The 13490-nt window shown below is 42.5% G+C and overlaps 4 protein-coding genes across 4 annotated transcripts; 1 reads left to right on the top strand and 3 right to left on the bottom strand.

Annotated features, from left to right (window-relative positions):
• The first annotated feature begins 743 nt into the window (after positions 1 to 743).
• LOC131884672 (transmembrane protein 214-A-like) lies at positions 744 to 8513 on the top strand. Its single transcript, XM_059232513.1, has 11 exons — positions 744 to 1175; positions 1608 to 1810; positions 1876 to 2049; positions 2115 to 2409; positions 3916 to 4142; positions 4220 to 4445; positions 4519 to 4652; positions 7521 to 7650; positions 7713 to 7945; positions 8018 to 8199; positions 8266 to 8513. The coding sequence occupies exons 1-11, from the start codon at positions 1004 to 1006 to the stop codon at positions 8396 to 8398; spliced, it is 2109 nt and encodes a 702-aa protein (XP_059088496.1). The 5' UTR covers positions 744 to 1003; the 3' UTR covers positions 8399 to 8513.
• LOC131884682 (uncharacterized) lies at positions 2403 to 3747 on the bottom strand. Its single transcript, XM_059232525.1, has 5 exons — positions 3381 to 3747; positions 3168 to 3311; positions 2994 to 3111; positions 2831 to 2930; positions 2403 to 2758 (listed from the first exon to the last, which is right to left on the bottom strand). The coding sequence occupies exons 1-5, from the start codon at positions 3612 to 3614 to the stop codon at positions 2446 to 2448; spliced, it is 909 nt and encodes a 302-aa protein (XP_059088508.1). The 5' UTR covers positions 3615 to 3747; the 3' UTR covers positions 2403 to 2445.
• On the bottom strand, positions 3991 to 6571 carry LOC131884679 (mitochondrial chaperone BCS1-like). The gene is made up of 5 exons (XM_059232521.1): positions 6299 to 6571; positions 5738 to 6013; positions 5390 to 5665; positions 5104 to 5325; positions 3991 to 5033 (listed from the first exon to the last, which is right to left on the bottom strand). The coding sequence occupies exons 1-5, from the start codon at positions 6450 to 6452 to the stop codon at positions 4639 to 4641; spliced, it is 1323 nt and encodes a 440-aa protein (XP_059088504.1). The 5' UTR covers positions 6453 to 6571; the 3' UTR covers positions 3991 to 4638.
• Positions 8514 to 9968: 1455 nt separating the features above from the next.
• On the bottom strand, positions 9969 to 13287 carry LOC131884686 (uncharacterized). Its single transcript, XM_059232534.1, has 2 exons — positions 12566 to 13287; positions 9969 to 10244 (listed from the first exon to the last, which is right to left on the bottom strand). The coding sequence occupies exons 1-2, from the start codon at positions 12911 to 12913 to the stop codon at positions 10191 to 10193; spliced, it is 402 nt and encodes a 133-aa protein (XP_059088517.1). The 5' UTR covers positions 12914 to 13287; the 3' UTR covers positions 9969 to 10190.
• Between the last annotated feature and the right edge of the window lie 203 nt (positions 13288 to 13490).

The following is a 13490-nucleotide window of genomic DNA, read 5'->3' as shown; positions in this document are numbered from 1 at the left end:
GTTGTTAATTGGTTTAAAATGTTGCCGGTTTCCTAACACAAAAGTTAGAGATTTCATCCTTAGATGTAGCAAAGATCGTCACGCATTTTCTTCACTTTCCATTCGGATTGATAGTTAAATTGAGGTTCGAGATTTGGTCACGCTTAGGGACTCCCGGAAACTGTTCCAAGTTGTCATCATCAGGTGAGTCCAACATTGAAATCTGACAGCAGAGTCTGCTGTGATGGTTTTGACATCTAACGACTCGCCACGACATCTACCGTAAGAACTTAATAACAATACTTGGGAAAAGAGGATGATGTTTTTGTTCATGCAGTATAATGATAAATCAATAGCAGTTTTTAGTTCATCCAAGCCATGCATCCCTCGCTTTCAGTTTTTTTTGTCGACCTTGAATTCTTACTTTTCCCAAATTCCTATTTCATGTCATTTGGACATATTATGCCAGATTACTGTATCTGCTTGGGATTGACAGGAAAATTGTGTTCATGAGCATTTTTTTCTAGGAAATTTCAGCCATAACATACTCTAAGCTTGAATAGGAGGAAACTCTCTCTCATTATTCACTCATAGCTACTTCTTTCCATTAGCTTTTCCACTCCATTGATCTGGTTTGCATGCTGTGCTTGATAACGATACTTGGTGCTCATCCATCCAAAAAAAAAATATTCTAAACTTTATATTGTCGCGTAAAGTCGATGAGGGCGCCACTTTTGATTGGTCTCTGCGGTCTGATCCCCGATCGTGCTTTAAATCTAGGTGTTCAGCAAGAAGAAGCGACTGACTGTTGGGAATCCGCACAGCCACTGACCGACTCCAAACGACTGCAACTTCAACTCCATCCCCACCAGCATCCTCATCATCTGCCCAGTGCCAACCTGTTGGATTTGGGGTCAAGTTTGCCAAGCCCGTGTGGAACCGACTGATCGTCTGGATTGGATTGAGTCGATCGAGTCATCTCAGTTGGGTTCTCGTTGTCCGTCTGACCGATTCATTTGTCGTTATGAGTTCCAATGGCACGGCCGTGGGATCGGGGGGCTGGGAGAAGGTCAAGGCCGGCGGCAAAGGAGGCAAACACAAGGCCGGACCTGGCTCCAACAATGGTAATCAGTCCAACAATAAGAAGGCTGCCGCGGCCGCGGCTCAGGCCAAGATGCCCAAGTGGAACGATGTGTGTAAGTTATCGATATATTTGTTGATGTCCAGGGTTAAACAGGGTGGATAAAGTTTATGAATAAGGACGTTAACCAACATGTCGATCCATCCAAGGATGGAAGGATCTGAAGGATTCCAGTCGAGTACCTCGGCCATGATGTTTGGAGGGCGACTTGTTGAATTCAGCCAACGATGAATAGGAATGGATGGAAGACATGGATAACATGACTTCAATGATATCCCGGGGGAAATATGAAGAACTCGCAAAATCACAGAAAATAATTCCAGGTTCCTGGGGCCATGGACTGGAGAAAATGGCATTTGTTCAAGGATGTTCGGTCAACATTTTTCCGTTATTACGTTATAATTTTGTGGGCGATGAATGTAAACCAGGCCTATGAAATGATTGAATTAATTGACCTACAATATTGAAGAATGTTTTGATCTCTTAGTGCCACTGGAAGAGTCGACGCGATTCACGACCGTCCTCAATAACAATAACGGAGCTACGAAGTCTTCAAATCCGGGATCACCGGCCAAAAGCAGCAAAACGAATGGGGTACAAAAGAAAAAGCCCAAGTCTGGGAAAGAAAATGGCACCGCCGCCAAGGAATCCGACAAGAAACCGGCCACTCTTCAGGAGGCTGTTAAGAAGGTAAATCGATCGGTCAGATTAGAATTTATATATTGGTAAAGAAGTCATTTTTGGGGGCATACCAGGTGAATATAACGGAGCTCAAGAGCATACTGACCAGTGTGAAGTCGCTTTATCCGGACAATCAAATCATCTGGCTGCGGGATGCTGCCTCTTACTTCAATGTGACCCTAGCCACCGAGCAGCCTTTATCTCTGGATGAACCTTTCGTGGACCAGCCTTTGGCTTTGTTGAACAAGGTAAGACAAACGCCCGGTTTCGTCTGGCAAATCATAATCCTGACCATTTGTTTTTTGCGCCTCAGGAAACAAAAAAGACCTTGACTCAACTCTGCCAACAATGCTCGGAAGGAGCCCTGCATACCGGATTTGAGACGTTATTGGCAAACTTGGTGCACGACATGGCTCGCAATGTCTCTGGTACCGGATATCTGGTGATGCTTCAACTTATGGCCGATCAGCATCCCAGTCTTTGTATTCGCAATTCGGAGCGATATTCCGAGTTGATGAATTCATATCAGAACCGCTCTCACGTTGGAAAAGCCCTGTTGTGGACCTTGGGCCAAGGAGGAAAGAAAGATCTGGCCGTCGGATTCGCGGGTAGGTGCATGGTCTGTTTATTCATCCGTGTTCGAACTAAAGGTTTGCCTTGCTTGGCTCGTTGCCGGTCACGCCGAGGGTGTAAATGTTTTGTTTGCGCTCAAACTGCTTGATTTTGAGCATGGTTTCGTGAAGAGTGATCGCCACGCCCATTCGACGGTTCTCGAGGAACTTGCGAGCGAAGAAACGGTTGGTCTCGTGAACCAATGGATGTTCCATGTACTCGGTCAAAGGCATCCATTGACAGGCCGCAATTTCCCGGTCACATTTCGTGATCTCGCTGACTTTGGGAGTCAAATGAGTGATGACGTAAATGTCTGAACAACCGTAATTGTAGTTATGGGAATGCCTGAAATTGGGAATGATATTTTAGAGACAAGGGCATTGGTTCAATGAACCAGAGAGTGGACGAAGAACTGACCTAAAAGCTATTACGGAATTGAACTCTGTATCAACTCCGGTTTCCTCCTTGATTTCACGAACCGCTGTTTCGGCGAAATTCTCTCCGGGATCCACGTAACCTAGAAAGTAATGATAGATTTGTGTTATCTTTATTGTTGGACATCGGATCATTTCCATCTCACCTCCCGGCAGTTTCCAATGGGGTCCAAAACTGTGCTTTTCTTGGACCACCAAGATGTCATCCTTCTCATTGATCACCATCCCACCCACTCCGACCATATGATGAGCATAGGGAGGAATCTAAAGACTATCGCAGTAGAAAATGACATCAAAGAAGTTGGAGAAGCGTTCTTTACCTGATTATCTTGATCCTCCGGTAACCATTTCACTAATGCAACTCGGTCTGGTCGAGCATGGTGGAAAATGAATCCGTTTTTCACCAATACAGGGACCCAATCACTTTGCTCCAAGCCAACATAAAACCAAACTCCACGGACACCCTATAAAGATAGTCTTTTTGCGTGTGATTAGCCCCTTAATTGTGTGCAATTGATTTGACATGGCAATACGTTTTGCTTCCAATCAGATAAGGACACTTGAAGTTTGCCCTCAAATTGATCACTAGGGCAAACTTCTTCATGGGAAGTCACGGTGATGCCACGAAATCGATCGGATTTGCCCTGGAATTTGTCCTGGCTCATGATTATATTCGTTGTTCTCAAGAGTCTTTGACAAGTGATGTTATTCGGTCGAAAACCAGAGCTTAGAATAAGCTTGCCGAGTATAGGCAACAAGGAAGACATACAAGCTTCCCTAGTATTCTAATGGCAGTCACATACACACGTGTGTTTGTAACCTGCTTCACACCACCATCAATGTCCTATGTGACGACATGAGTTATGTAACAGGGCCTTTTTTTGAGTCAACTTGGGCCATAGTTCAGCTGTTTCATAAAGATAAGAAGTTCTTCGCCTTCGCCAACTCCATCTTGCGGCCATCTTATGCCCTCTACAATGAGACTCGTATCATGATTTACTTTTCTAGTCCCCAGATTCATATCATGCTTGATAAAGAATGTTTTTGTTTTGTTTTTTTAATTCCTAGTTTGGACTGAGTTTATGCTCCCTGTTCTAAGCTTGAAAAACTATTCAAGATTCGTCGTGGATTATCTAGTGGCCCTTCTTGAGCGTCACAAGTCCAGCATCCGCGGACAAACCCGACTTTTATGTTCGTCCCAATTCTTGAAAGTATTCGACGCAATGTTCGTAAATGCTTCTAACTTGAACAAGGAGCTTCAGGCCTCCTTGCTGAGTCAGTATCAGTCGATCAAGGTAATTATTATCACTCTTGAACCTATCAGATTGCTTGAAAGTGCTAAAATGTACACTCTTTCCCCATATCCCCATAGGTTATCTCCATCGGAGATTGCTCCAATGATCATGAGCTTTTCACCGAGTTTCTCCGTCGAGTTCAAAACACGGTTCAAGATCCGGAAAATTATTCCGAGGACTACAAGCAAGAGTCTTTGAAGTGTTTGGAAGATTGTCTCACGAACAATAAAGCCACATGGAAACATTGGCATGAATCATACATAACATTCCTCCCCGCTTCAGCGCAGCTTCTCATGCATTTAGGTGAGAATGAGAGGGATATCTAGATTGATTGAAAACTAGATGTGAATTGAAAATTTGATATTTTTACCTCCAGATGAAAACTGGTCCAAACTTGGCAAGAAAGTCAACAAGACGGAGGCGAAAGAAACATTCGAAGCCTTCCAGGATCATAACGAATCTGTCTCTGCATCTAAAGAAGGGGTGACCGAGGCTTTCATTTCCCTTGAGGTGAGTCTGTCGCACGCATTGATTTGTTCCATTCATGAAGATTTTCCAAAGCCTCCTTTGGTCCCGATTTATGGAGCATGAGGAAGCTTTGAATCTTGGCCGGACTTGTTGAGCGATTTGTTTCGGAAGGATTCAGTAAACCCTCTACAAATTGAGCTTGTTGAGTTGGATTCGCTTCAGGATAGAAGTTCTTGAAAAGAGCCCTGATTTGATGTTCAGTACACCAATCAATCAATTGCTCAACATCTATTCTTCCGGGTCTGATGAGGGCTTCGTCCAATCTGTTTCGATAATTGGTGGTCATGAATAAGATTCGACCCTCGGAAGACGTAGCGCCGTCCAGGGCGTTCAAAAGACCACTGAACGTTAAACGGCTTAAACCTAGAACACATCAAAATGTTATCGGAAGTTGGGAAGATGTTCTCAACTCCTCATGGGTCTGCGAAATCACCTTGAAAGGCAGTTTCGGTGCTTTCCTGCGAGTTTCGAGCATTCTCTCTAGATACGAATGCAGCGTCAATATCTTCCAAAAGGACTATCGAATCCTGAGGTATGTCTGCCAGCCTTTGAGCTAAACGATCATCAGTCAGAGTTGAATCCGAAAGATTTAAGATGCATAACGAATGATCCAGATGGCCTGCCAAAGCCATAATAAATGAGGTCTTTCCACAACCTGGAATTCGAAATATGATGACTTTTAACTGTAGCTAACTAAATTATTTAACTTGAAATCGTACCGGGTGGGCCATAGAGTAAATATCCACGACGGTATGGGATCCCCCGGTCTTGGTACCAATCTGAACTCTTGAGGAATTCTTGGACATCCTGAACAATCGACTCGGCCACATTTTTATCCAAAATCACCGATGTCAATGGCCTGTTGGTTTTGGCTTCGCCAAATTGTCTCCAATCGCCACTGGCACAAGTATAAGTAATCATTTTACCCGCGTGCTCCTTCCCGGCCTCTAGGCGTGCCTCTTCCAAAATATCCAGGAAGAGTTGTCGCCGCTTTCCTTCAGTTTCAAAGAGAACATCATTTTTCGTTATCAAGTATGGAAGCAAATATAGAAAATTGATTGATTTACCTATGGTAGTTAGAGTCACGGTCTCCCACGGAACGCCTCCTATGATATCGGTTTGGTGTTGGTCCCTCGTGCGATCGATTTTGATCCATGTTCCAGAGGATTCATGTCTGAATACGTGGGTGCCAAGACTCGGAATGAGCTTGTATCGAGATTTCACCCTTCCCGAGTCGAGTTCATTGAAGGCGGTTCGAACACTAAGATGTTGTGTTTTGGTGGCTCCTCGAATGGTGATCCAATGCAAAATCCATTGGTAGCTTCTATCATTGACAGGGATCTCTAGAAGAGTGAAGAATCGACAGTGCAGAGTACCGGATACTAACATGTGATATCATTGAGTTACAAATTAAATGAAGTCTGTGATATGTAGATGCAGCCAGTGCTGGAAATTTAAACACTTGTTGCATCTGATATTGTGTGTGCCGTGTGAAGCCAATTCTAGCTATTTTGTGTTACTGTTTGCATGGCCAAATGTGTGTTGGTTACGTTTGATCGTAAAACTGGTGTTCAAGTAAGTGATTTTTTTTCTTCGCTTGACGATGTTTCTGCTTGTACCCTTAGTACCTAGAGTAGTGACATAGTGCCTCTTGAAGAGCAACACCATGGATTGAAAGGACTTTCGTCCAATAGATGCCGCCGCTCCCACCCCAAAAAGGCCAAACCCGGCACCAAAATAGGGGTTTTCGCTCAACGAAGCCAGGATATCCATTGCACCCATGTTGTCCAATGTTTACGGAGCAAGTCTCTTTTTCTTCCAAAAGATGGCATTCAGCGTACAAAACGTGTTCACGTTGGACTGCCTCATTCAAGCATTTGCAAGTACACTCGAACAACACTCTTCAGGAAGCATCCTATGCATGCTGACAACCGGTCCCGGGTTCAGTATACGATAAAGCCTTTTATCTCTCCTACTTTGCATAAAATTGAGTGATAGGTGTTTCCCTTAAATACACATTCTTTTGTACCTCGCCCCTCATTTCATAATTGTGCCTGGACCACACGAGCTCTCTTCATCAATTTGAAACTAATCCACGTTGCATAGGCAAGCATAATTCCTGCTCATCATGGTAAAAGACAAGTGAAGAGCCGTTAGTTCCCTTTTCTCTCCGGGACTGTCCACTGTTCCTAGTAGAACATTTGAGAAAGATGACACGGCTGGGTGAGGGGAAGAGAAAGCCGAGAGGGAAAGTCGTCATTGCGTTTGTTGTTGGTATTCTCGCCCATGCACACCGCACTAAACGGTAGAACCAGGTCGAATGTTTGATGGCTCTGGCTTGGCCAAAGCCTTTATCTCAAAAGTACCCCAAATTCGATCATTGTTTTGTACCGCTCGAAAATTGCTAAGGTTGGACCATTTTGTGATTTTATTGTTGAAGGAACACTAATCCTGAATCTTAAATACCGGCTCATCAGGGGGCGGAATAGGCTCTATCGAGCGCCACTGTGGTGCACTTACATTTCAGTTGTCAAAAAAAATCGATGTGTTTGAAGCAAATCATCAAATCATCAAGCGTTGGTTTGCATCGTTAAGCAGAACCTTGTCAGATCATGAACAAACTCAAATTGCTCACACTTCACTGGCGTCAGATTCCTTTTCATTTGTTCATCGTTCACATCATTCGACGTTTCTTGCTCTCTCAGCTATTATTGGATTGCTGATTTTGCCCTTGGACTTAATATCGCGACACGTGGTTCCGTCACATTGGCTTTAATTCCGTCTCTAATCGTCTACATGAACTGATTTTTGCTGAATAAGATGTCAAAGTGCCATTTGTTCTTATTTCAGTCATTGCTGTCCAAAATGGGCCGAAATTCAACAGGAAGTTGGTTTCCGTGGAAGACATTCATTGTTCTCCTGTTCATCGGATTGGCCACCATAGTTAATCAAGATGTGATCCGACATGGAAGCTTCAAAGGTAATGAATATTGAGCCCATGGTCTCTGAAATGAATTGACTGCATCTCGCCCGTTTTTTTAGCCTCGAAAACTGGGGTATTCTTGAAGGATGTCGGCCTTTATGAGCATACAGTAAATTCGTATGAGTACGCCTCAAGGAAAACTCAATTGAGTTACAAATGGACGGAGAAGAATGTGCCAATCTACTATAAGAAAACGCAGGCTTTCGTCCTTCCCTATTGGAAGATGGTGGTCAAGGTCTTTACTGATGCTTGGCAATACATACAAAAAACCACTCCGGTCGTGGTGGACAAAGTGAGACCCTCAAAGATTGCGAAACAGTTGTTGATCGTTTTTCGTAATTTTGTTCCACGTTTCTTTACGTAGCTCAATGAGTACATCCCAGGGATCAAGGACAAACTCGTCCTTTTCTATGGCGAATTTGTGCGCATTGCCAATCTGGCCTGCAAATGGCTTTCCAAGAATCTGCACTTTTACGGCAATATCGTCATCGATTTGTGTCTTGATGCAATCCACGAAATTAAGAGCTTCTTAGTCTTGTTGTTCAAGTAAGTATTGACGCTAATGAATTGGAATTTCGTGAATAATTCATGATTCTTTCCCTTGCTTTGCAGTGGCCGAATCACCCTCACTGATATTAGCAATATTGCTCAAAATTTTGTGAAGTCTCTGAAACACTTTGCCACTGAGCTGTACAAGTGGACTACTCAGCAAATTCAGGCCTTCAGTGCCTCGGCCAAAGCTTGAATTTAGGAACGGCCTCTTGCCGTGCGGACATCGATTGTTACTCCGTTTTTAGCTCCAATTACAAGTACGGCTCATCGTTACTTCTGAGAAATAAACCATCTGCTCAGACACCCAACTCTTTGTCCCAATTGTCATTCTAATTTATGGTATAATTTAAATTTTTCTAGGGGACTTGCGTCAAAGATTAAATAGGTATTTTTAAGATTAGTCTCCACCATCCAAATCGGTTTCGGGTTTAAGCGTGTAGCTTGCAAGGTTCAGGGATCGATCACCCGAAAGAATCGTTCACTTGGACATCAGTGCTGAATCAGTCCTGCCAGATAACCACAGGCTAAACACGCCAGATGCCCCTCCAAAAACAGCCCAATAAACACATTGTTAAAGATAAATTTACTTTCAAAAAACGCCAGAAGAACGCCAGATAGTATTCTGGGGCACTTAAATCAAAAATCAAATGCTTTTCTACATAGATATTTTTTTTTTTATGGTTTGGTTTTTAACGGGCTTTTCTAACCGCTGCAGGGAATGTAATCCCCAGTACTATTAAAATGACAGGTTATAATTCGTCTATTTATTACCTTTCAATCTTTATATGATATTTGGTCTACCAACGAAATTGAGTTGGCAGACCAAGCTAGTCCTTGAAAGTAGGGTAGATCTGGAATGCTATCTAAAAATTGGTCCAAGTCTGACTTGAAAGATGCTACCGGATCAACGGCCTACGTATTCCCTACGAATATAAGAGGGAAGCAAATTGAACAATGAAGGAGCCCGAGAAAGAAGAGATGTGGACTTCATTGTTCGAACTAGCCTGGATTCTCGAAGGCTTGAAGGTGCTCTCAAAACGCACGTTAAGCCCCTACGATCACTACAATTGACCCTTAATCCTGGGTTGGGATAAAGCTCATGAATATTTTTGAAGACGTACAATATCAGATATCTTTCGTGCCTTCTCTGAATACTGTACAATCCCAACCTTTCTAATCTCTCCCAGAACGAGAGCTCTCTCATATCCTCAATGTCCCTAGTAAAACATTTTTGGACCTGCTCGAGCTTTTGCAAACCTGCTGAACTCATTGGAGCCCAAATGGGAGAGGCATATTCCAGATGTGGCTGGACAATTAACTTGTACAGAGTTAGCATCGTGATGCCATCTCTGGACTGGCGATATATCCAACCACACATTTGAAAAGCCTTGCCCACCTTCAACTGGATATGCTCCTAGAACTTCATTATTTTGGAAGACTACACCTAAATCTTTCATGGATAAGACCTGCTCAATATCTTTTCCTCTACCTACCTTTACTTGACTTCCATATTCATTTACGTCAACACAACACTAGCTATCATAACCAGATATTGGAGAATGTTATATTACCCTACTGTGAGGATTCTACAATTCAACTTCTTTGAAACATTACTTCTCAGAAATGAAAACTAAACTTCAAAGATTTCAGTGGATGAAAAAGTGTTTGAACGTTTTTGCCACGTCAAAAATGTGAGTGAGCGACATCCGCTTAAAAGCGCAATTCAGCTTCATCATAAGATTTATGACAGAAATATATACATAAAATTTGAGGTTTCGGCCTGCTCTTGGACAGCTACATATGATTTTGACCCCATAACTTTGAAACGAACAATCCGGACAGGTGATTCTCTTCCAATGCCCTAGTCTAACGGTGAGCAAGGTTTAAGGCTGACGCAATTTATTACATGAACAGTAGAGGGCTTTATGGCAAATGTTTTTGGATCATCTCGACTGGCCGTTTTGGGTTTTGCCTCCTCAGAGTGGTCAACCACCAGCAACAGCATTGTCGTCCGTGATGGCCACTTCAAGGTTGCGAAACTGAAATAAGAAATAAAAATCGGAAAAATGAACATGAATCATGCTTGTCAAAAGAAGTTGTAATTCAATGATTATCTAACCAATCCAAGTGCTTTGGAGGTTCTACAGTTAAATGAATTATGCTGTTACCAAGACGGCATTCTTTTAGCCCCACAAATTTTTCAGAATACTCTTTACTCTTTGCGACACGATAATTTGTTCTTAAGGAACAATATCACAACAATTCAAATGAAATTGTGTTCTGAGGTTGACCTCAGGCATGAAAGACTTTTCTCAGATGTTTTGGCACCATTCATAAGGTATAATGTGGCCACATTTTGGAAACGTATTATTCGAGAGGCAATTAGAGCCTCTCTTTGAAAGCTCTTAAACACTGGCCCTCGAAAGCTAGGCACTTCATTCAGTGACCAAAAGACGATGAGTGAGAAGTGAGTGAGTACAAAGCAAGGCAACAACAGGTTAGCATATATTTGTAAAGGAGTAAAATCTGGTTGCGCAAAATAATCGGGTGAGGTGACATCATCCAAAGATCATCATAGTTGTCAGTGGCGATGGTATCGAGAGCCATTCAAGCACAGATTGTTTTAATTCAGTGAACCTTGTGCCAGCCTCTAGAAGCCCAAGAGAAATTTATTTCTTGCCAATGAAATTGACATCTGCTAGTGATGAAATAAGTTATGTTAAACCTAAGAAAATCAAAATTTGACCACTGCCCCACTGACGGCGACGGCGGCGACGGCGGCGGCGGCATCATCAAAGAAAATCGAATCGAGAAAAGATCTAACTTAAATTATATAGTATAGGGGATGTCAAGTGAATGAAATTCAAGGAAAAAATGTGGTCCGGCACCCTGATTTTGGGCATTTTAGGGAGGGAGAACTAAGACAAACATCACCAACTTTCTCCATCTGCCCATTGAATTTTCAATAATCCAGTGATTTTGAGTGAGCTGTGTTTCTAAACCCAACAAAATGAACATGTTTGGTATAATTCCTTGGATGCTCTATCAAATTGGTTGAATACCACAATGCTATTTGCTTAGACAAGCATNTGTTTCTAAACCCAACAAAATGAACATGTTTGGTATAATTCCTTGGATGCTCTATCAAATTGGCTGAATACCACAATGCTATTTGCTTAGACAAGCATGTAAAATAGAAAAATGTCGAAATTCAATACATGCACAGTGCCGTTTGGCTGGGCATGTTGTCTTTGATTTTACTCCATGGAATAATGTCAGTTGTTCTCGAACTAATTTACTTGATAAGCCCTATTGTACGACTTTTTCTCGATCTAAAATTCACTCCTTGGCTTTAAAAACTGGGCTCTGAAGCCTAACAACGTACGTACTAAGTAGGAACCGGTATGAAATAGCTATTTGTTAACCTGGAAATGCGGGAGATAATGTCCAGGGTTCGGTAGCAGGAGTTTCATTTTATTGGCGACTCATTTAAGAAGAATTGTACTTTACAAATCGGCCAGACTGTCAGCAGACCAAAATCAAAATCATTGAGTGAACAAAGCGTCCTAATCAGTGGTACTAGACTCTCGAAAATTATCAGTATCCTAATGTCAACCTTTGTGAAAAAGAAGCTTTAATTTCTGGTCAATGAAATTGAGAAACTGGATAACCCAGTAAATGCGAATATGCTCCAGTAACTTGAATGTAGATTTTGACCTCTATTTAATTTGTTAAAACACAGGTACGATTGAGATTTAACTGTAACATATTGATAGGTTGGTTTACTCACGGACTTCTAGAGATATGGACTGCGAACGGAAGCAAAAATATCCTCTCTCCTAAACCGCTCTCCTTATTCCAAATAAGCACTCCGTACGACCACAAGATCTCGTTGAATAGATGAACTCAGCCAAGTTTGAGCCCAAACCGATGTTTAGGGAACTCAGGAGACATGTTCAAATTTATGCAGTAAACAGTACATAAAATTTGAATTTTCGGCCTGCTCTTGGTCAGCTTCCTAAGCTTGCTTTTGACAACATAACTTTGAAACGATCGACTTTGCATGTAAATGATATAAAATTGACCTACCGTTAATTGAGGAGATCTACGTTTCTTATTTTATTACTTTAATTCGAAAAGTGGATCAGAGTGGCTATCACCAAGAACAGGCCGATTTGGCGGGAAGCTCGTTCGCAGTCCATATTTCTAGAAGTCCGTGGTTTACTCAATGGAGAAACGTTGCTTCTTGTTTTTTTCCGCTTCGTTATTTCGGCACCGCATGGCGTATTTTACTAGCATCGAGATGATGCATCTTTCCTTTCAGAATCTTTAGGTTCTCTCAGTAAAATGAATTCCTTACCCCATATAACACCTCTCTTGCTTTTATATTGGCACGGGATTCCGTCTCTTTAAGAATGGCCTCCTTGTTGGCGTTGGCGGCAACAATCTTGGCATTGGCGGCCGCAATTTCTTCCTTTTCATTCCATTCTGCGGCAATGGCCTCAACTTGGCTGAAGAGTTCCAGGGCTTTTCGAGTTTCGTCCTCTATTTTCGTCAGGGCAATTTGCAAGTCTTGATGGAGTCTCTCCTTGTTAATTGGGCTTTTGGTTAGCTCGGCGGCAAATGAAGCTTCAACATTCTGCATCTTCATGTTTTTTTCCAACTCCAATTGCTCCCTCCATTTGTTCAAGAAAGCTCCGTTGGACATATTGCTTCAAGATGTGCTCTGCGGCTGATGTCAACTTTAAGGATGACCGATAGGCTACAATTCTGATCTTATTACAGACTGCGTTTTGGGCTAAAGCACTCACTCAATAATGTGGAAAATAGCAAATATTTTCGTGACTTATCCCCCTTATCCCCTTTGAAGGGATCAAGGGGATAAGCTGTGAAGCACATACTGTAAGCCACAAAAATATCAGCTTTTTAGTCAAGAACTAACGAATAACGAGTTTTTGGTCTGGACTCTGGACTGGGCAAAGAGGAAGGTGGCTCATTTGAAGCTAAGCTGTGTGGACACACAGGTAATCCACAAATGGATATCCGCTAAAACGGTCAACCAACAAGAGAAAATGGTTTCCTTCCACTTCAATAATGCAGGTCCGCTGAAACCTTTTCCATTGGATGTGACGCACTCTCCTGCTGAATTGGTTCGGGGATTGGGATGGTAGTAACGCCAGACAAGCAGAGCACCCTGCAATCGCTAGTTTGATCTCGTTGGCCATCCCGGGCCATGCATAAAGTTGACGGGCCAATGTACAAGTTTTCGATATTCCAGAATGTGA

The sequence above is a fragment of the Tigriopus californicus genome, chromosome 8 (genome assembly GCF_007210705.1).
Source record: "Tigriopus californicus strain San Diego chromosome 8, Tcal_SD_v2.1, whole genome shotgun sequence".
Classification (NCBI taxonomy): Eukaryota; Metazoa; Arthropoda; class Copepoda; order Harpacticoida; family Harpacticidae; genus Tigriopus; species Tigriopus californicus.
This window is presented reverse-complemented; position numbering and strand designations above follow the sequence as displayed.